General features: G+C 39.7%; 1 protein-coding gene across 3 annotated transcripts in view; it reads right to left on the bottom strand.

Annotated features, from left to right (window-relative positions):
* The window catches only part of tsc1b (TSC complex subunit 1b), a 41,556-nt gene that overhangs the window by 9,596 nt on the left and 9,768 nt on the right, over window positions 1-22,192 (bottom strand). For 2 of the 3 annotated variants that reach the window (XM_084745619.1, XM_084745620.1), the window contains exons 2-16: window positions 21,032-21,246; window positions 20,679-20,782; window positions 18,510-18,662; window positions 16,806-16,950; window positions 16,203-16,357; window positions 16,031-16,104; window positions 15,763-15,941; window positions 13,382-13,500; window positions 11,324-11,489; window positions 11,070-11,191; window positions 10,445-10,538; window positions 9,141-9,248; window positions 6,679-7,342; window positions 3,175-3,218; window positions 79-245 (exon numbers count right to left, since the gene is read on the bottom strand). In XM_084745619.1, the coding sequence (XP_084601745.1) occupies window positions 79-245; window positions 3,175-3,218; window positions 6,679-7,342; window positions 9,141-9,248; window positions 10,445-10,538; window positions 11,070-11,191; window positions 11,324-11,489; window positions 13,382-13,500; window positions 15,763-15,941; window positions 16,031-16,104; window positions 16,203-16,357; window positions 16,806-16,950; window positions 18,510-18,662; window positions 20,679-20,782; window positions 21,032-21,140 (2,403 nt within the window). In that variant the 5' untranslated portion in view covers window positions 21,141-21,246. Of the gene's footprint in view, window positions 1-78; window positions 246-3,174; window positions 3,219-5,508; window positions 5,572-6,678; window positions 7,343-9,140; window positions 9,249-10,444; window positions 10,539-11,069; window positions 11,192-11,323; window positions 11,490-13,381; window positions 13,501-15,762; window positions 15,942-16,030; window positions 16,105-16,202; window positions 16,358-16,805; window positions 16,951-18,509; window positions 18,663-20,678; window positions 20,783-21,031; window positions 21,247-22,192 lie in introns of all 3 variants that reach the window. The other variant, XM_084745621.1, reaches the window with a different exon arrangement.

Below are 22,192 nucleotides of genomic sequence, written 5' to 3'. Positions count from 1 at the left end.
TGGTTGTGGAAGGATCAAACACTAATGTTTTTTGCTTAACCAGGGCTAATCTGTGATAATGAGCACACGCAAACTTGCCATAGCGTTGTTCTGCTCCTCCAGTGCGGTGGCGTTGATGATGCGACGGAGGAGGCGTCTGTTGCGGACGGCGTGCTGCTCCCTCTTGTAGCGCTCGTACAGCAGCTGGTTGTGCAGCAGGAGCAGCTGGCTGCGCAGCGTGTGAAGCTCGTCCAGCGGAGCGGAGCCTGGGGGGGGGGCACGGTAATAATCATGTAATTAACACGGTCACACGCCTGACACACATACACACTAGCAGAAACGAGCTTAATTATTATTCAAGTGTGGAACACCAGAATAGCTCAGGTAATGTGATGAAAATATTTCAGAAAAAATGACTGTATAGAAGAGACTGACAGGATTCTGGTGCAAGTTTCCATCACTTCACAAACATTTGCTCATCAGTAACTCACACCGACAAGAAACTAGGAACAATACAAAGTATTTACAAGAGCCCAGACTTCTGCTAGTTATACATAATCTTTAGATTTGTCAAAAAATGAATCTAGATCATCAAAACAAACATAATAACAATCCTGTGATACCTGTGCCAGATATTTTTGGTAAAGGCTACAGCAGTGGGTCATTTTCATGAATGTCCTATTTTTAGCATTCACAATTGTGGGAAAACCTTAAAAACTTCCACGTTCTTGCACAAAAATTCTTACCTCTTTTTATTTAGTCAAGGCTTGAACAGCAGCTTGTTTTTACACGTAACTTTGGTTTCAGTTATTGAATTTAAAATGTTCGAACAATACACAAGCCGATCAAAATGTTAAAAGACCATGCATGGAGGACAAACTACAGTGGCCACAAACTCACGCAACTGTAGAAACATGGCGGTGCAACATGGCAGTCAATGTGGAAGAGGACCAATGCCCTCTGTATTTTCAGGTGATTATACACGGATGAAAACACACTTTTGAATATTATGTTCCATTTCTGCAAATATCTGGAAATATTACACACTGGACCTTTAAAATTTCATTAAGTAACAAACTGCAGTGCGCTGGTTATTGCTTCCTTCTCAGTTTAAACAAATAATTTTTAAGAATTCCCGGACCTGCACCTAAAACGAATCACTTCCTTGGCTCATGGCGCACTCTTCCACCAAATTTCATTAAAATCTGCCATGTTTTATAGATGTGCACATGACTAACAAACAAACAGGACTGAAAACAATCTCCTCGATGGAAGCAACGAGCACAGCCGTCTGTTGGCTACAAGGCAGCTCCACTGCTTGATACCCTGATGGCAGTCATTTAAAGAGCGACTCCATCTGCGTTCGTGTCTGATGTTATTTTTTTTCAAATGGAAACATTAGCAAAAAACATTGACGTAGATTACAGTGCTGACGTCCTTCCCTCGTGTCCCTCAACCTCGGGGGTTTATATGTACCAACGTGCTAAATCATGCATCAGGTCACATGGGGAAAATGTTTTCAGAGGGGCTTAGGAAAACAGCATTTTGATGCTAAAAATACACCAAAATAATATAGGAAACATATTTCAGAATTATACACACGTGTTCAATCCATTAAGAAACACTAAATACATACAAATAAAGTTTTGATTAAAATGGGAGGCAGAATCTGGTCATTTCGGAGGAGGGCTGGTCGAACATGTGCTCTGTACAGTCTATTTCCACCAGTTCCGCTCTTTGGATTGATTCTGTTGGCATAATTTAACTAGATATTTCATCACCCCCAAGTTAAAAATGTGTACAGACAGGTGAGATGGGAAGGAAGAAATGTGGAGAACAGCTGCAGATCATTTCCATATATTTTGGAGCTTTCCAGTCATTTGGTCGCGCTGGCAGGAGGCAATAGAGAAGATTTTTGGAAGTGGATTTGACTGTTCTTTCTCTAAAAATCTATTAATAATAATATTAGCAGCCAGCAAGAAAGCTGCAACACAACAATTCTTACAGACCGAACCTCCAACATAATAATAATATAATAAATAATAAATTTTTGCAATTTTGGGAGAAATGATTGTGTTTGTGACCTCACAGGACGATTACTGAGCTGTTACTGTATGAACTGACTGATGTTAATATAATGGATGGCACTACTACTGTCATCAAAGTGCCAAAAATACATTTGAAAAACTCAACAGCAATGTCTCTTTTCAGAAATCATTATCCGGTTGCTCAAAATAATCCACAGATCATGTTGTAAGCAGTTTCATGTTGGAACTACCTTGTTTCTGCAGTAAAATCAACTGGAACCATTTTATTTCTACTAGAAAGAAAGTAGTTCCTACATGAAACTGCTAAAAACAAGGTTTGTGGACTATGTTGAGTAAGCTGGTCATGATTTTTGGAAAGAGAGCACCACAAGGCGAGTGCAATTTAGTCCCTTTATACTGGAGAGGAGGCAAAACTAAATGGATAAACAGGGGAAAGATATGCATTTTTGAATTTGGGGTGAACTGTCCCTTTAAGGCTGCTGTTTACCCAGTTAGTCACATGATAAAGATATTTAAAATGTGAAAAATGTAGCCCTCTTCAATCCCTACAATTAGGCGACATGACTCTGGATACAGAGGTTCACTTGTTAACGAGGGGAAGAGAGCAGAGAAAAAAACATTTAGAGAATAATTCTCCTGAGAATTTGATTCAGGACGTTAACCGTCCTTGGCAGAGTTTACGTCAGTCGGCGTCGGTTTTGTTTGAGATTCAATCAAAATTACATGACTCCTATCAGTCAAACTGGGGAGATGATGAAACTCAACAGTGTAATTACAAGCTGGAAGAGAGTTTTAACAAAAACACAGAGGGTTTCTATGTTGTTGTGAGCTGCAGCTGGAGAAAATTAGATTCTTGCTCTGGTTGACGGAGTGCAGCTGGAGGTAAATAAAGGGCGAAGAACTCTCTAAATGTCCAACTTTGGAATTTCTGAGCTGATCAGGTTCTGCGTGACTGTGGGAAGTTTGTGTGTTTTGATAAACCTCAGTTGAACAAATTCCCTGTCCGACTGGGTAACATTTTAACATGCTGTTCATGTCTCAGAGCTCGTGACGAATCACTAGTCATGCTTAAATAACGCTCCATCTGCAGTCTTTATAATAGCTTCTTTTATCGGTGCCCGACAGTGTTGTGGCGTGAGTGCTTTACCTCCAAAGTGCGTCCAGTCAGCTGATTTACTTGGCAAAGGTAATCTGTGAAAGGAGAGAATGAAAAAACATTTTAGAAGAATCTCTCTGGGATGCTTCTTTCTTAAGCTGCTGTTAAATAATTCATGTCAGTCAAGATGTTAATGATATGATGATTTTTAGTAGAGAAAAGAGTCCCAACAGCCATTTAATATGTGGTTAAATAAGTGTTTTAGAAAGGCAACAGTTCCTGGTCTCATAAATGGGCAAAAAGAATCAATCACTTTGTGTATTAACGTGTGTGCAGCCACATTTCTCTGATGTTAGTTGTAGTCCAACACATACACTATATCTCACATCAGGTTTATCACCACTGCTGCAAGAAATTCAAAAGGAAACACTGCAGTTACTGAGGTCAGCCACAGACAGCACAGACTGAACTATGTCACATGTGAGAAAGGTGTAAAAAGCACAGGTTAACACAGTATGGTGATACGGTCCACACGTGTTACAATCTCATGTCTGTACAGTAAATATAAAGATATAAATACATACACACTAGTGAGGATCACGATAAATCAAGGATTGATTAATCGGTCATTAAAAATCTGTGAAATTTAAGTGCAATTTAATCCATCTACTATCAAACAAACAGAAACTTAACAGATTATTTTGTAATGCTTTAGAGAATATGCAATATGTAGCTGTGGAAATAAAGCTTTGACTGAGGAGGAAAAAACACATTTGGTATTGTTTGGTATATAAGCTTTTTAAATGTTTTTTTTTTAAAATAGCAATTAATTGACTGCTATTTTACCAATGATCAATAAGGAAAGTGCTTACAAGTTGCAACCCAAATATACATATACAGTCAGGCAACGCTTAGCATAAAGCAAGAAGATTATGAGCACCTCTAACACATTATATTTTGTTTGTTTAATCAGTAAATAAAGTGTTAAATCAGCATGCTGTGGTTTTACAGGGGGGTTATGTGCTGGGGCTATCTGGCTGGGAGCAGCAACTTCCTGGAGTCCTGTCATCACTATGGGGTTGCCAAGCAACCAGTGGAGTCTGACTCTTTTCTTACATTTGGACGGAGCCAGCCTAGCTCCATCCTTCTGTGTCCAGTGAGCATCCCCCAACGCTAGCTTCATATTTAATGGACAGGCATGAGCGTGGATTGATCTTCTCATCTAACTCTTGACAAGAAATCAAAAAAAAGTGTTGTTCCCAAAAATATCAAACTTTGTTTGAAGGAAACATCTGTAATACATCTAAAAGAACAAATTATAAAATTGCCATGATATGGCATCAAAGTTTAAGAAAGGATGCTAAATTAAAATACTTGCATCTCTGACTACAACAGCCATAACCAGCCAGGAACTTGTGTTACTGTTCACCCGTTTCACGAAAATTAGATTTAAAATTAATGCCGAATGTTTGCAGAATGAGAAAGTGTTTGTTTATGAATCATAAGAAATCATTAATAATCTTTTAGAGGGCGTACGTGTTTGTAACGGTTAAATTGAGCAATATGTTTATGGAGTCTGGCAGGAAGTCACTAAACTCAAATTCCAGAGTGTGTATTTTCAGAGCAGTGGGCTTTTTTTTCAGGATAACAGGATTAACTGTATACTGACAGACTATTGACAGTTATAAACTGCTGATCACCTGACAGTGTAGGACTTGTCATTGTTTGTTATTGTCAAATTATAATGTTGTGTTCCTGCAGCCTGCCTGAGGTTCCTTGAATCTGGAGAGGAGGGGGTGGGGGGAAACAACTCGCTTCAACCATAGACCGTAGATTAAATAGGATTTCAACCTATTTAATGTACAAACTATATAATATACAGGCTCCAACTTGATATTTGGACTGCAGTACTCATTTTTGACTCACAGTTACTACATATTGCTCATTTTAATACTTAAAAATGATGTCACTTTTGAAAAATACAGGATTTTGTTCTTCTGACTGTGCAATAACTGAAAATATGGCCCTCCTGAAAACCACAATGTAATTCAAACATTATGGTAAGAAATAATGCTTTTATAGTTACCGTAACTTTAATGTGACCATAATGTAATAATTTGCCCTACTGGTTATCAGCCTCAGCCATATTTTTTTTTCTCTGTTTCTGTTTTCCTCCCTCCATCAGGTTGTGTTTGGCTCTGTTGAAGACAGTTAAATATGGGAGTGATGAGCAACTGAAGTGAGCAAAGCCAAATTGTTCGGTGTCCAGCACTGACTTTGCTGACAGTGTCTCTGCTGTTGTATTACTGGCTCGGAGGACCGGCTCACTGTGTGTGAGAGTGTGTGTAGAAAGAAGGGGGCGGCGGACTCTGAACAATGTCATACTTGTTCTCAACTGGGTGTTTCCTTTCGGCTGCAGTAATAGACTGGAAACAACCCAGGCAGGCTCTGCACAGTGAACAGCAGCACGTCAAAACACACTCCTGAGTTTCCTCAGTATGATCAACATGAGTTTCACAATGACTGGACTAGACAGCACTCAGACAGCAAATGCCTCCTTCACGGCTACACAGTCCTCTACATGTCCTCTAATCATTTACAGAAGACGTTTAGAGATTGATGATCTGTGTCCCCTTTATGTAACACTTTCTAAAAAAAAAAAGGTAAATTGATGGATGATTAAACTTATTTCACTTATTTTACTGTTAACACACAATATTGGCCTAATGATTACCAGGGGATTTGTAAACTTTTAAGAAATAAGTACATAGAGAGACAGATGAGATATATCTAAGACTTTGTTAAAGGTTAATAATTAGTTTATAAACTTTGTATAAACATTATTTGGATCATTATTAGAAAGTTGCAACTGGTGATTTACTTGCCTACATAACTTATTAACATTACATAACTTACATTACGTAACTAAAAATAAAATTATCTAAATGAAAAATTCCTTCTGCTTCTTTTTAACTGGGTATTGTACGACTCACTGTAATTTTGGTTGGAAAAGGAGACTCATTTCATTTGATTTCAAGAAGAATCTGACCCAGTTGCAACTGTTGAGAACAACTAAATAGAAAAAAGCCAGTATTCTTGCAGAGGGTCTTGTTTGCTTGTCTAGGCCTCATCAGCATGTGATTGAGACTCTTTCATAACTAGTTAAAAACTCCTTGCAGTAGCTTTAATGAATGGTTTATAAGCATATATACACCATGATGGTTATTTTAAGTAGAAGTTAATTATTAGCCTGTATGAAAACAATCATATCATGATTATTTGAATAATTGAAATGTATTAGGTTCCAGCCTATGGGTGACATGTAATAAAATATGTCAGAATCGCTCAGAGTTGCACACAATCCATTTTAGAGGCATTTGCAGCACTTTATGTCATGCAGGCCCCACTTAGAAGAATTTTGGAAAACTGCATGGTGCAGTGGAAATGGGCATGAAAGTAACACCTTCAGAAATAATGGTAATGTTAATAAAAATAATAATAAAAGCCAGAAAACCCTCAAAAATGTCAAACTTCAGTTTGAATGTAGCTCCTCACCTCTTGAGCACTTTATCATGGGCGTCGCTCCCCTGCTGAACAAGGCGATCCAGCACCTCCAGTGGTGAAGCAGACACTACTCCTTCCTCCTCCCCGTCCTCCAGCCCCTCCTCCCACTGCGACAGCCTCTCCATTGCCGCCTTGTGCACCGCCTCCGACGTCTTCTGGCCTACAAAGAGCGAGGCTGCCCTGGGCAGGGCCAGGTCAAAGAACGACTCGTATGGCACCGGGGCCGGGGTCTTGCTGCACGGGCTCGGGGAGAACATCCCGAACTTGCCCACCTCGTCGTCCGGGGCGGAGGGGCTCCGATGCAGATGGTGATCGATGGGGGTAAAGCCCGACTGGAAGGACCAGGACTGCTCAAGGCCGAGGGCTGAACTCCTGCTGTCTCCTCCAGCTCCTCCTCCTCCAACGCCACCGCCGCCGCCTCTTTCACTCCCAACACCACTGGTGCTCGTGGTGCTCTCTGCTTTGTCTGGCGTCGATACGACATGGTGGGTGTCCCGGACAAGGCCTCCAGGCTGGGCATTGGAGAGGGTCTTATCTTGCGCCTGACAGCCAGTGAGAGTCTCAGTGGTGTGATAGAAAGGGGAGTCGAAGCCCCTCAGACCCGACAGGTCCTGCTTATCCTCAGTGATCTTCAGCAGCTCCTCTGTGATGGCAGCTGCAGTGGAAACAACATATGGAGGATTGTGGTGGAGTTAAACCTGCATGTATGTTCTGAATGTCAATGTCTGCGCTTAAATATTTCTGCCAGGTACCTGCTATCCCACACAGAAAAACTCAGGTTTTTGAGCTTCTGTTCTTCCCCGAAGAGAACAGGAATCTTTAAGTCTAAGCAGCTAGCTTTAGCAGCAGAGCTGGTGCCATTTGGCAGGTGCTTTTATCCAAAGTGCTTCACAGAACTGTAGGTGCATTTATTTTTAGTACAAGTGGCTCGAGTGGGATTTAAACCAATAACTGTGCAGAGCTAGCTGAACACACAGGGATATAAACAGGGATGTGTTAGCATCCTGGATATTTAGTCAAAGTCCATGAGCTCAGGCACATTTATCTTAACAGGAGAATGAATTTATGTGCGTTAAGATGTGATCTGAAAACTTCAGTTAAAACAAAACATGGAGCTGACTGACTCTGCTATGAAATGTGTAGGATTTTGATATTTAAATTATGTCCATTAGGGATCCACAAAAAAGATCATCAATTCATATTAAGATTGTAATTGTTTATCACAAGTATTTGTACATATTGTTATTGAACTTTCACATTAAGAGCACTGCTTTCACTTCCATGTTGTGCTAGATTCCTGCTAATGTAAAAATTTGTGTATCAAAATAAGACTGGTCCAGATTCACAGTGCATGTCCGAGAAGCAACATAAATAAAATTGCACAACATTCATATCATGATGCAATGTACAGCGTCACTGTTATGATGCTGGGCAAGAACGGGGATTTAGTGAGATAACGTTAGCAACATTATTTTGGTGGTTGAACAAGGTTTGCTGTGTTGCTCATGCACTCCTGGCATGTGATTTTTCTCTTCCTTAACATGCCCTTCCACTAAATTAGAAACGCCTCCAAACAATAGATGACGACCTGTTTCGAGGAACTGACTCTTCACCTTTTTCTGCAGACATTTGATTTTAGTTTTACCCATCTGCTCTCTGGCGTTTATCACTCTGGGTTGCAGCCAACGTCCAAAACATTTGCACAGGCTGCTGCTGTAAGGTGGGTGACTCAGTATCGCAGTCCTTCATGTTCATTTAATTGTGGGAAGCCAAAATCATGATCTAGATTAATATTTGATTGTGCAATCCTATCTGTATGCCCATAGCTGTTTCATGTTGTGGCAAATATTTTTATGGTATTTTTCTCTTTTTTCCTTACCTTTCTCACCATTACTCATTTTTCTATTTGATGTCAGGCATTGTGTTTTTACTGTGTTTACTGTGGTTGTATTTAGCGTTAGGTATTTTCTATGTTGCATTTATTAATTATATACTATTCTCTTTATAAAAGCTCAGTCATACTGTGTTTTCTTGTTGTTATGTTTTGTTTTTTATGGAACTGGTACATGCTCTGGACAAGCAGACCTGAGTCTGGCGATTTTGTGGTTTGGCTGTTCAAACATACACAAAAAACACTACTTTCATACACAAGCATGCTTTCCTTTGCAGACATAAAAAAGTATTCAACAGTGTAGCACGCTTGTTTGCCAACTTGTTTCTGAACACGGTACAAAGCAGTTTCACTCCTGCCTATTTTGTGGTAACACACCTGCTGCAAGCAAAATCATAATTTCATAGGGTTCCTTTTGTCTTTCTGCCTGACTGCATCATTTGGTTTCAGTGGATAATTTTTCTTGAAGGAGATACCCACAATGTGACCTGTGTTTTTACATGCTGAGTCACATACCAACTGGATCTGGCTCTGTGATCTACACCAAGACATCGACACTCACCCTCTTCTCTCTCTTTCTCTGTTCTCAGCTGAAGCTCCAGCTCCTGTTTCTTCATGAAGACCGACAGTTCTGTCAAAGTCATGGAGACGTTCTCAGCAGCTCCTGTATCTGATGAGGAAACGTGTGTGTCATGGCAGCAAAAAGACAAAACATCAAAACTACAAATATTAGTTGAGAAGTTTGCACCTCACTCAAGATTAAGGATGACGATCCAGACTATTCAACATTTTGCATCACAAACAGAAGCCGGGTTGAACTGAAATTACATTCAGTCTGTCTGTCAATATGTTTAACACCTGAGTGGATCAAAGCAGACTCCGGCAGCTCTGATCACAGGAAGAAAGATGTGTTTTTTTGAAGCAGGCAGAGTGTGTGAGCTGTGAAGTGCAGCAAAGATTACTTGAATTACTGCCCTTTTTAACCACGACTGTGAGTTAATTGGTGGCTCAACATGCTGACGCCACTGGATTGAAGATTAACTGTAGTTTTCCACAGGTTCACTTCGGATGTGTTCCAAAATTAAAATGATAGTTCAGATTATTTCAAGTGGGGTCATATGAGGTACTTAACCATAGTCAGATCATCAGCCAGAGTAGATGGTGGTCGACACACCCCCAGTTTGGAGAAGCAGGAGGAGTGCTGGTGTGGGAAGTTAAGCAATGTACTGCTCCAGACAGGGTCAGCAGCAAAACACATTTTAATCACCTAAAAAAGCTCACCTAAAGTGTCCTCTATATATTTTCACGGCTTTACCTTACCATCAGACAGCCTTTTCCAACTAGAAGCCACCTTAATACATCTAAATATCACTCTTTCCAAACCAACCAAACTCCACAGACAAAATCAGTAATTTTACCTCGCAGACCAATAGTGTTGCTAGTCTACCACTGTCTCCATTTGTTGGTTAGTCTGTGTGATTATTGTGTGACTTAGGTGAATCTGAACTAATCTTTTAAACACCAAAGTCACACAATAACAAGACTAACTAACCAATCGAGGCAGCAATAGACCAGCAACTGCTGTGTTATGTAAGGTATAATGAGTCTGGTTGAGTGAGAGAGTAATATTTGGCCTATATAATGGAAGCTTCCCATCAGAAAAGGCTGGCTGATGGAGAAGGTAACCCTGTCTACAGCAGTACATCATTTGGCTTCCATGCTGTGCATCTCCAAACTTGGGCCATGGCAGCCACGTGTACTGTCAGTACTACACTGACTATAGACTATATAGTCAGACTATAGAACCTGTGAGGACCTTTCCCTTGAAATTAATGATGATGAATCACAGTACTCCTCATGACTAACCTCTGTTCGTAGCTACTTCTGCATTCTTGTCCGCATCTTTCACTGGTTCCTGTCTCACCAGCGCCGGCTTGCTGCTCTCTCCTTGTCGACGATCCTGGAAGACCACGCAGTTAATAGTTTTATGATATTGTACATCTTGGAAAACAAATTTTTGGTTTGCTTTCTGTTTCTTGGACCATTTGTTCGAACTTTTCACAAGTTCATAGTCCTAAGATGAGTGACAGATGAAGGTACAGTCCATTATGATATTTACATTTATATATCAGAGTAAAAAGACAAGCCAAACCCATCAGACTCCCGCTGAGAACCAATAATATCACTATAATGACTTCAGCTCTTTACTTCTGAGTGCAAAATCACAGACTTACACTGTGTTTGATAAATCAATTTGCCTCCTGCTGTCAAGGAAATGAGTTTTCAAGATGAAAAGAAAAAGTTAGATGATTTGAAGTGGCTGGCGTATTTGTCAGATTTGTTTGGATGTTCCTAATTAACACACATCGCTGCATACAAAGAACAGGATCCTGAACAATTAAAGTCCATCATGAACTCACTAACGCAGGGAAATTGGTATTTGTAATCATGTTCTAAGGACACATTTTTAAATGGTGGGGAGACAGCATACCTTTCTAGGTGGACTGGACTGGACTGTGTTGGCTGGTAAGGAGATTATGGGGAAGTCATCTGATAGAGTGGGAGGTGGGGAAGAGGTGGCTGGAGTGCTGGAGGCAGGCGTTCCTTTCCCTCCTGCTCGGGTCAGAAACAATCAGCAGTCAGCAGAAAAGAAGATTCCAGAGCGTCACTCAGGTAAAAACATAATGATCACTAAAGAGTGCCAACAGCAGAGCGCAGATCTACTGTGATGGTGTAAGTGTTGACCTGATGTGCAGTGGAAGCGGCTGGGAAGGTGTGAGGCACTGTGGGAGAGCTCCAAGTTGGGCGACATGCCCCTGGAGGAAGGGGGCGTGGCCATGCCACACAACGAGGAGGGGCTCCACAGAGGGTCCTTCCCCCCACAGGAAGAGTTGAGTTCACAGGTGGAGTTCTGGAAAGAAAAAGATAAAAGCTGTGAATATTCGAAGTCACAGTTTGCTAAATTGCCACAATATTAAAAGACCAGTGAAAATCAAGTTTTCAGCCTTGTTAACATGTCCATGTGCTGTTTTTCATGTGTTAGAAGACATATCAGGAGCGAAATAAGCACTAAATGCCATGTTTAACCATGTCTTTCTTTGAAACCGTAGCTAGTTTATTACATGGAAAACATAACTGCAAGGTTACAATTAAGAGCGGACGTATTTTTAACTAAATGGTCCCCAATAACTTCATATTTTTTAATTGATTGATTAAATTATTTTTTCTCTTTTGACTGATTGATTGAAAGTGTAACAACTTGTGGTTTTTGTTTTAGGTTTTTTTATGGGCCAGCAGAAGAGTAACCACAAACTATAACATCAAAAATAAAATTAAATTTAAATAAACCTCTTCTTGCTTTTTAAACTGGCTAACATACTATTCACTATAACTGTGCATGGGAAAATGTAAGCTCAGGCTCATTTCATCTTCACGGAGAATCTGACCTGGTGGCAGCCATTAAGAATATCTATACAGAAACAGCAAATCTCGTCGCGGAAGGTATGTAGGTCATACAGACACGTCAGTGATAAACTGAGACTGTTTCATAGTCATACCAACTAACCTGATCATGAGACAAGATTAGATCTGGGTGCCTCAACACCTGGGCTTAACAAGTTCCTGGGGGAGGCTCTGAGTTAGTAGGAGTCTGTCATTAAATCAAAAATCGAGAGTTTAGCCCGCGGCAGATCGTCTGCCTTGATAAATCTCTGACCCAACTTCTGACCTCACGTCACAGAAGGCACATTTTTTGGCTTCTTTTGGCATCAAATGACTACATTATTGTTAGTGTTACTGCTGTAATTATCATAACAGAGAACGAGTACATATTTATCATACCACCACATCAAAATGTATCTAAAATTGCAGATACTTTTATCTTGCTGATATATGTCAGGACTCAAGCATTCAGCTGTAAATGTTTAGCTTTATTGAAATATGTGACTTTCATTTTATGTGGAGGTTCAGCATCTTGATTCAAGGACATCTCATCAACACAAAGCACTGTTTTACTTGTGTATCCCCCAATATAATAAGGATAAGGATAAGAATAATAAGAATAAGGATAATTCAAAATAGGATTATAAGAATGATAAGTATAAGAATAATAAGAACAAGGATAACAAGAATTGAGATAATTAGAATAACAGGAAGAGGAAAGAATAACAATAATAATAATAATAATAATAATAATAATAATAATAATAATAATAATAAGAGGAAGAAGAAGTCAACAACACACACTTGATTAAAAATGTTAATTTTCTTAAACTGGCAGGTCGCCCATGTTTTCCAGATTTCTCGTCTGTCTGGGTCAGAGGGAGTGCAGAGACAAATCCTCAGACAGACCCCCAGGGGACAGAAAAACACCCAGACCCCTCCCTCGTGTGGCTGGCCCAATAATAGAAAGGGAGAGGTGGCATCTCTATGGCAACCAGCCTTAGGGAGGGTATACAAAGAGGTACCAGGACGAGGACGGGGAGGACATGCGCTGTAATTCCTAAAGATTGACCCGTCTGTCCACTCTCTTCCTCCCTGTGTCTTTAAAAAAACAAAAAAATAGAGGGCAGTCGCTCTTCTGATTGAGGGCGTTGTGTGTTTTTTTTTGCAGGAAAGTAATCAACTCACCGCATCTGACAGGTGATATATGGACTGTAAACATCACTGTGTGTACAAGAGCGAGCAGCAAACAGAAGCTTAACGATGTAGTGCTCTGGTGTTACCCTCTGATCAACTACCGACCAATCCCGCGTCCTAAACCAAGACTTTGACAGCTCCTGAACGTGTTATGGATGATCTTACCTGCCGTCTGGAGGTCTGAGGGCTGCGGTAGGAGGACTGTGTCCCTGAGAAGGGGGGCAAGGACAGGGGCGGGGGTAGCGGCTGCCGTGGAGTCGAGAACGGGGTCGAAGAAGAGCTTCCTGTTGTCAAGAAGACAAACAGTCTGATCAATCTTCAAATGGAAGTTCCTCACAACCAGTGGTCTCTCTCTGCTCTTTTGGCCACTATTGTTTTGTGTTTGTCCTTTACACCAGTTAGCAAATACAAGGTGTAATATCAAAAATACAAGGGTCTCACTCAAAAAAATTGTGAATGTTTGTAAATGTTTTCATCATTGGTTTGGTGTGATGTATAAAAAAAAAGAAATAAATTGTGAAAAACACCAATCACAAGTTCCCCTGTGCCAAAGTGTCAAATGTCTTGTTTTGTTTGATAAACAGTTCAAAAGTCCAAAAGACTTAAATTACAATCATATAACTTAATTATGCCAAAAAGCATATTTTTGGTCCAGTTCCAACATAACATCTATTGTCATGAAAAGTCAATATACAGTAGATTGACTGATGTCAAACAAAACATTTAAAAATCATTAAATAATAACTGGGACTGAAAAGCAAAGTGAAATTGAAAGAGAGTCATTCTGAAAAAGAAACAAAAAACAAACAGTAGCTTGTTATTTATGTATAACAATAAATGGGCACAGCCACTACTTACTGTCAATAATACTATAGAGAGGATTTCTTTTATTTATTTTGCACTTAATGTTAAATAACAGAACCTGACCGATACTGGATTTTTGGGGCAAATGCTGGTACTGGTATTAGAGAATAAAAAATATTCCAAAATCAATATCCAAAATGACATCAGGTCAATGAAATGGTAATAAAAATTTTAAATGAAAATAAAAACAATTATCTTCAAATTATCTTCATTATCTGCATTATCTTCTATAATAATAATAATTCACTAAATCCACATTGTGGACAGAAAGGTACTCTTGGTTTAAGTGGTTTATTAATTCAACAGAGAAAATTATAAAACACAATACATGACATCTCTAGATGTATTAGTCAAAGAGCAGAACTCCTTATGGCAACACTGGATTTTTTTTTCTGCAATTTCTGCAGTGATTATTTAATCATTAAGATACAGTCCCATTAAATTTACCATATCATTAAAGATACTGATATTCTCATACAAAATTCTGTTTATCATGATAAAGGATTTAATATATTACACATTCCTCCTTTACACTCTCACAGGTTAAGAGCTGTTCATATTAAAATACACATGTAACATCTAAATGTGACCCCTGACATTTCAAAGTAACTCTCACTAAATGTTAGATACTGATGAACTGTTGTGTTAAGTTCCAACAGAAAAGACAAAAAGACTGTAAACTAATAACTTCAATCACTGAGCCATTATTTCCCCCAAACAAGAGCTTAAGTTTTTGATAGTCGGTTAGATGTTAGTGTCATTACGGTTAACATAATGACATCTAAAGGAGCAAAGACTCATAAAAATTCTGTTTAATGTTCATAACTGAAAACGGATGTTTCTGCCAATTGCAACTTCCTCTCATAACGCTGGTTATGTAATGACTGCAATCATCTTCCTGTAAAGTCTTGAACATCGTGTTGAGGAAGGAGTTGACTGATAAAATACAAACCAACTGCATTATCCAGTCATTTTTCACTTGCTGCAGAGGCTTACAAGGCAAGAATTTTAAAGCCTGACTGATACCTGGATAACTTTACTGTTATGTGTTGTTAAGAAATTAAAATCAGCAGATATATAATAGTAGTTTTAACCCAAAATTGTATAATTGTTTCAGCGTGGACATTTATTATGAAAATTATGCAATTAAATCCATGAACTAATCAAAAAAAAAATCCACGTCAGTTGTCCCACTCAAAGTGTGCAGCGAAACGTCTCTAATCCTGCTTCATTTGCCTCTTTGAGTCTGAGTGAACTCAATAACAGGGAACTGAGGTGGTTATGTTGCTCCAAAATTCTTTGACAAAAAATATCAAGTTTATCTCGCTGATCACAAAAGTCGCTGCCTCAATCCGCAGCAAGTAACACTATTTCGGATCTAACTACTGTGTTAAATCAGCAAAGTCACACATGACACGAACACAAAGTGGCTAAAATACTTTTGCTGCTGCTCCCATCCACAGCAGTGCATTGCTTAGGTTCTGTGTCGGTACTCCTGAGGGAGATATCAATCAAACTGGGTTTGAACTAGTAGTTGTAATAGTTATAAACATTTCATTTCACTCAGATTTTTTGAGAATGCTTAATGAGACACTAAACTTTGATATCACATTTGCATTTTTACTATTTAAAACCAGTTTTCCAGGGGCTTTAAGTTTGATATGTATGCAGTGATTTCTGACCGTAGCTGCTGTGGAGATCTGTATAGGGGCTGGAAGTGCTGTCTTGTGGTCGCAGGTGGATTTGGGGGTAAAAGTTCTCAGGCATGGTGGCATAGCCCTCCTCACAGGATGCCTCCTTGGGGTCTAGAGACACTTTGGCACATTCGATGACGATATCATGGATTTCATACTTTTTCCACCTATGACAAAGCAGAGCGCCATTAGTCAAAATGATGCAGTAAACTTGGAAAAGATCAAACTTCGCCCGGCAGAGGGGTGTGAGACTCACCTGGTGGGGTCGAGCTCATGGTCCTTGGTTCCCGTCACCAGCTCTGGGTGAATACGAACATGTTCGAGCATCGGCTGAACGGAAAGTTGGAAAACAAAACTGATGTCAGTGATCATTTGGCTACAGAAACTGCTGAGCAACAAAAGACCAGCAGCGGGGATAATATCCTCACCTTCACTACTTCCTCAAATGTTTCCATGTTCTCCTTCATGCTGTAATGGGAGCGCAGGTAGGACACAAAGTTGCACGGGTACATGCCGTAGAGACGGTGGAAGAGTGAATAAACGCTGGCGTGCAGGTGGATTAGGTAAACCTCTGAAACATGGCCTGAACATGAAAATGTCAGAGGAAAAAAGACAAGGAAATTATACACTCCAGACTAAAAAATTCAACCAAAACAACAAGATAATTGGTTAACCAAGTTACAGGTTTTTTTTTATTGTTGTTTGTTTTGGCCCATTTATCCACCCAGACATCCTCCTCTTTGACCAAATTTGGATTTTCATGCTCCAGTTAACTGCCTAGATGGCTGCGAGTGCAAACATCCTTTCAGAAGCATATGAGTGGCTGCCTCTTTAGCAGAGAAGATTCACATAATACATTAAATACAATATTTAAGGGCAGGAAAATATTTTTCACAATATTAGTTCAAATGACCTCATTTCAACATATATATATATATATATATATATATATATATATATATATATATATATATCAGTCTGCAGAAAATGTAAAAACTCTAATTTTGTGAGTCATGACAGGAAGCTCCTACCGGGATTCTTCAGGTTCCAAGACGCCAGGCGGCCGAAGATGTCAAAATATTCCCACAGGTGTTGCTTCCCAGCTTGAGGGATCATGGGTAGCAGAGTGATCAGCACCAGCACTCCAGTTATCAGCACCACTACATCCGTATCAGTCTGCCAGGAGACAAGTTTATTTATCAAGTCATAAAAGGTTGAAATTAAAATAAACATCCTTCTCTTGATGTTTCAAATACAACGACAAGGAACATTTTACCACGTCAGTTCTTTATGACAACCAGTATTTAATCCGCTGTTTAAAAAAATAGCCACATAAATTTCATTTTTATGGCCCAGCTTACACTGCTGTCTCTACATTCTGTACAGCATACAAAACCTGCTGTTCTTAGACAATTTAGACAAGGAAAAACTCCCCAAAACCACTTAAAAGGGGAAACAAAATGAAGAAAAAGATGACAGATATACAAACAGGAAGGAAGAACATGAGTACAGAATAGACCACCATAGTAAAATTACAGTATGGACAATCAGGATAACAAAATTATAGATGGAGAGAGATAGACAAACAGCTTCAGACACTCATGTTGTAGACGCTAGCATGGCTGTATTGATGCACAAGTGCATCAATGTTTAGCTGGACAAATTTGCACTATGTACATCATTTCAGTATAATGTGTTACAATTGTGGCGTTTGCAGGGCTTTGCATTACCACTGTCACAAGGCTACTCGCTTAAAGGTGTGTCTTTAACTGAAGATGTGTAGCTTATAGCTTGAGCAGCTGTAAAACGGCGAATAAACACTGACCTTCCTATAAATTATTCACAGTAGAAGTCTTGTGCTATTGTGTTATTTACAGCTTTTATTATGAAGAAGCAAAACCAAGAAATATGTAAGAAAAATGCAAATCAGCGTGGCACAGTTTGACTCAGAGCGGCCAAAAGCTCCAGTGGAAAAGGCCCAAAAAGGTACAGCTGTATTCACTAATTTCACTCCAAACCAAGCATTGCACTGCTTTGCAATAAACCTGATTACTGAAAAGGCTGCTAAGCCGGTGTTGTACATTCGCGTGGGTCTGTGCAACATAAATTTCGTCATGAGAGGGTGTACACATAGGCTCTCTGCGGACATCCATGTGTCCCCAATTTGTTTGGACAGTGTGGATCCTGTAGACGTCGAGCTCATGTGCACGTGTCAAACACGTCCTCAAAGCTGACTCCAGAAAGAAATCTAACTACTACACGTCTGTGTTGTCCACAGATGTCTGTGCAGAGTGTGTTGGGATGTTTAATACAGGCTTTTCCAGGTTTTAGTCTAATCAAGAGTCTAATCACCACATATCTGTGCAGCAACACTGTGAAGCTCACCTCTGTCCAGTGTGAGTAGATAAGCATGCAGTGTCTCTGTGAGGAGCTTGACAAAGCTAATCAATAAGATTCTACATCAAACCAGAGCTGGCCAGTATTAATCTTACAAAAGTTACAAAGAGGCTTTAAAGGCATCCTTGAGGACCAGTGAGGATTAAATAAATCCAAACATTCACTTAAGTAGCTGTTAATTGACCTGCCTACTGCTTGATGTAGCGCCAGACCTTTGCAAGATATGTGATAATATCAATTATAAAAGAAGCTGAAATAGAACTTTCTCATCCTCATCCATCCACACACACCTCTCATTGCCCCGAAAAGAATTTTTTTGTTGCTCACTGAGTTGTTACCTTTAGGCATTTGAGCAGCGAGAGCAGCAGAGGGTATCGAGCGATCTTGTGGATCCAGGACGGCTGCTTGCGGATTACATGGCCGAGCAGGGTGAGGGTGGGCAGCCGGCAGGCCTGTTTGGTCATACACTCGTTCATCTTGTCAAGAAGGTGCTGTGGAGGAAGGAGGGACAGCAGGGTTAGCTCTGAATTTAATACGACCAAGTAGCTGGAGCTGTTCTTCTTTTTTTCACATCTATATATCGATAAACACAGACAATCTGATAAAAATAAAATCAGAGGAGATCGCAGAAGCCATTATAATGGCCTCAAAATCCACACAACAGAAAAACCCAACAGCAACAACATGGAAGCAACTGAAGAGTTGAGGATACAAATCTACCCACACAATAAATGCCTATTATCTCAGAGATTCAAGATGAAAAATGTTTCCTCTTATTCAAATCACTATATTTTGTAATGAACAATAATGGGAGACAAACTATTGACAAGACTGCAGTCCTCTTTATATATTAGTAGTGTTTTCTTTTGATTGGTATTTTTAACTTCTGTTTGTATTCAATTAAGCTTTTTTATGGACTGTTTAAAAAGTCTAAAAATGCAAAAGCCTATACTTAAAATGTGGTGGCTAATAGTAAATAAACTGATTTTAAATCAGGGCTGAACAATTTTGAAAAAATAGCTAAGTGTGATTATTGCGACTGATATTAGAATTGGGATATGATTTGCAACATTGAGAGGTAATGATCATTTTTACATCATTATTTTTATTGTGATTGACAAACACATTCAACTGATTATTGTGTAGCAGTTTTAGCAGGACAAACTAAAATGTTTTTTTAATGTCAGTACAATCTGATGTGTGGGACATCTCTGCCTCACCATTTTCATTAATTTAAAAGTGTTTTGACACATATTTTGCCTTTAACAAATATTGCACCTTGTGCAAATTGAAAATTGCAGAAAGCCGCATTGCGACTTGGATAAAATTTCGATAAAATTTCAATTAATTGTGCAGCTCTATTTTAAATACTGAGAGAAAGACATGGACACACCAAGATTTTTGCAGTGATGTTAATTCATTCCAGAGGAGTCAAACTGGGGATTGGCTTGAGAAGGAAAGAAATAGTCTGTGCAAATATTCCAGGCACAGCTCACATTAGCCTGTCAGAGACGTAGCCAAGCTAATGAGCTAACAAGTTTGCTAACTGGCTGTTGGCAAGCTGTGACAGATGTGTGTTGTGCAGTCAGACCGAAATTAAATTCCCACTCATTTCTATGTGAAACAGGGAGGAGACGCATTCGCTTCCAGTCATGGATTGACCACTTCACACAGAGTTTACTCTGATTGAATATAGACACGCAAAAATGTTCAACTAGATTACGAGAAGGGGCTGTTGTTGAGTTCTAATTCGAGGAATCTTTTTTGTTTATGTTCTTGTTTTGTAACTGCATGGTGAAATGCAAGCAGCAGAGATGTCTTTTCTCCCATGGATGTGTGGTTTAGTTTGAAAACAATGATAGGGAGAACACTGTTAATATAACTGCATTGGGGTCAGTTCTTAATACAAACATGAATATTTGTAATAATGCACCACGTTAGAGGATTCCTTGCACACTTTATAGCATTAGTTCTCTGAAAATCTTTCATATACAGGCAAAATTGGTATGGTAAATGAAATACCCCTAACTGAATCAATACTGAATCAGGACCTTGTGAACTGAATCGCATCGCTATGGGAAATCTGGATGAATACCCAGCCCCAGTGTAAAGACAGTGAGGTTAGTGACAGTAAAATGTTCAGTCAGTTAGTTTAACTCACTGCTTGCTAAAGAGACATTTTAAGGTTGTTTATTCCTCTTAAGTGAAACAGTTCTACTCCAACAGATGAGGTTAAATAGACGTGCAAGGTGTAATTACACTAAAAAGCTACAATAGCTTCCTCTACTTTGAACTCTCTGACTCTTTGCCCCCTCAAAGGTCGGCACTGTCAAGATGGCCTGTTAATAGTCAACAGTTTAAATCCACATGCCAACATAGTCTAACTTGATGCAGGATATTCTTGCTGATTCATTTCACCACCTTGGGCGGATCCTCTGACTGCATTGATTCTATTGGAAGGGACAGATTTCACTGACATTGAAGTCTTGCTTTGGGGTGTTTCTCACCTTATCATGTGGCTCTCTGACCGAGGAGAGGATATGCATGGCCTGGGCAGAGTTTGTTTCCAAAAAGTAGTCCACCAGCCCATTCAGCAGCATGGACCCTCGCTCTTCAAGGAAAAACAGGAAGGATCATTTGAATTAGTTAGATTCTTGAAAGGAGGAGTTGTTGGCATGCTAACTCAGGAAATTCCATTCAAACAGATGTTAAAAAGGACATAAATAAAGCAAAAATAAAGTGTGAGCTTTACACACTGGCCAAACGCATCAGGAATGCTGCACTATCTCAAAGCTCCCTGGAAAGCTTAACACAGATATAGTAAAACCATGTTGACCGTAAACACGCCAAGCGGTCGTACCGGTGCTGAGCTGCTCGTTGATGAGGCCTCTGACCTCTTCTAGCTGGTGGAGGTCAGAGGTCTCCAGGAGTGGGAGGAGGTCCCCCACGTTGGGCTGCTCCCTGGCCATGGTGGTGGCAGTGCTGGGGGTGGAGGCAGCGTCTCTCTCACGGTGTCCGTCCCTGCCTGCCTGGAGGACTCCTGGGGCCACCCACCAATACAGTCTCCAGGCACCTCTATGTCGCAAAAAAAAAAAAAAAGACCAATTCATAAACATTTCCCAGAATTAGAGCTCTGATCTAGGATTAGTGGTCACGTAACGACACCAACTCAGTACTTGGCAGCAGGGTTTGTGCTAAAGGTTTCTTCATATTTGAAAAATGTAAAAGCTGTCCACAATGAGGTAACTGGTCCTTTATCGACTTTATTCAGACATAAAGAATAACGACTCTCAATATAAAATGAACTGGTGATGTGATGGTCTTGAGATGTTGCATCAGATCCCATGAGGTCATCCCACCAGAATTAACTATGAGTAATATCACAGACACACACTTCTATTCTTCTGCAGTTTATTAATGTGATACACATAAGAACACAATGACTTAGCTGAAAAAGACACACATTTCAGTGATGCCGAATTCTGTATAACAATTTCAAATAGGCTTTAGTCAAATCTAATTATGTACTTTGCCTTTGAGCAAAGGCCTTAACCCCCCAACGTCTTTAGTGGAGCTGATCAGTGTCCACCAGATAAGACTGTGGGTGTACTGGGCAATTTCCAGGTGCGAATGTGTGAAACTGTGTGAGTGTGAACAGGGTGTTAAGGAAAAAAGAGCTCTGCTCTGAAACTTCCCTGGATGATAAAGGTTGAACTATAACAGATGTTTTGGCCACTAGGGGTACAGCTGGGCAATATGGCTTAAAAATGATTTCTCAGTATTTTAGGCTAATCCACAATACCTATTCCGTATACATATTTCCTCTAAAATAACATCCTGTAACTTCTCAAATAGTGCAAACATAGGATGATCTCACAGAATGTGATGCATTGCTGTAGATTAAACTACCCAACAATATATAAAGTAGTAAAATGAGCACAATCTATTTTACAGCAGTAAAATATAATACACAGATTACACAGATACACAGCACTGACAGAGACCATTTAAATTCACAATG

This window comes from Lutjanus erythropterus, chromosome 20 (genome assembly GCF_056507025.1).
Source record: "Lutjanus erythropterus isolate fLutEry1 chromosome 20, fLutEry1.hap2, whole genome shotgun sequence".
Lineage (NCBI taxonomy): Eukaryota > Metazoa > Chordata > Actinopteri > Lutjaniformes > Lutjanidae > Lutjanus > Lutjanus erythropterus.
Note: the sequence above shows the minus strand (reverse complement) of the source record. Positions and strands in the feature narration are given on the sequence as shown.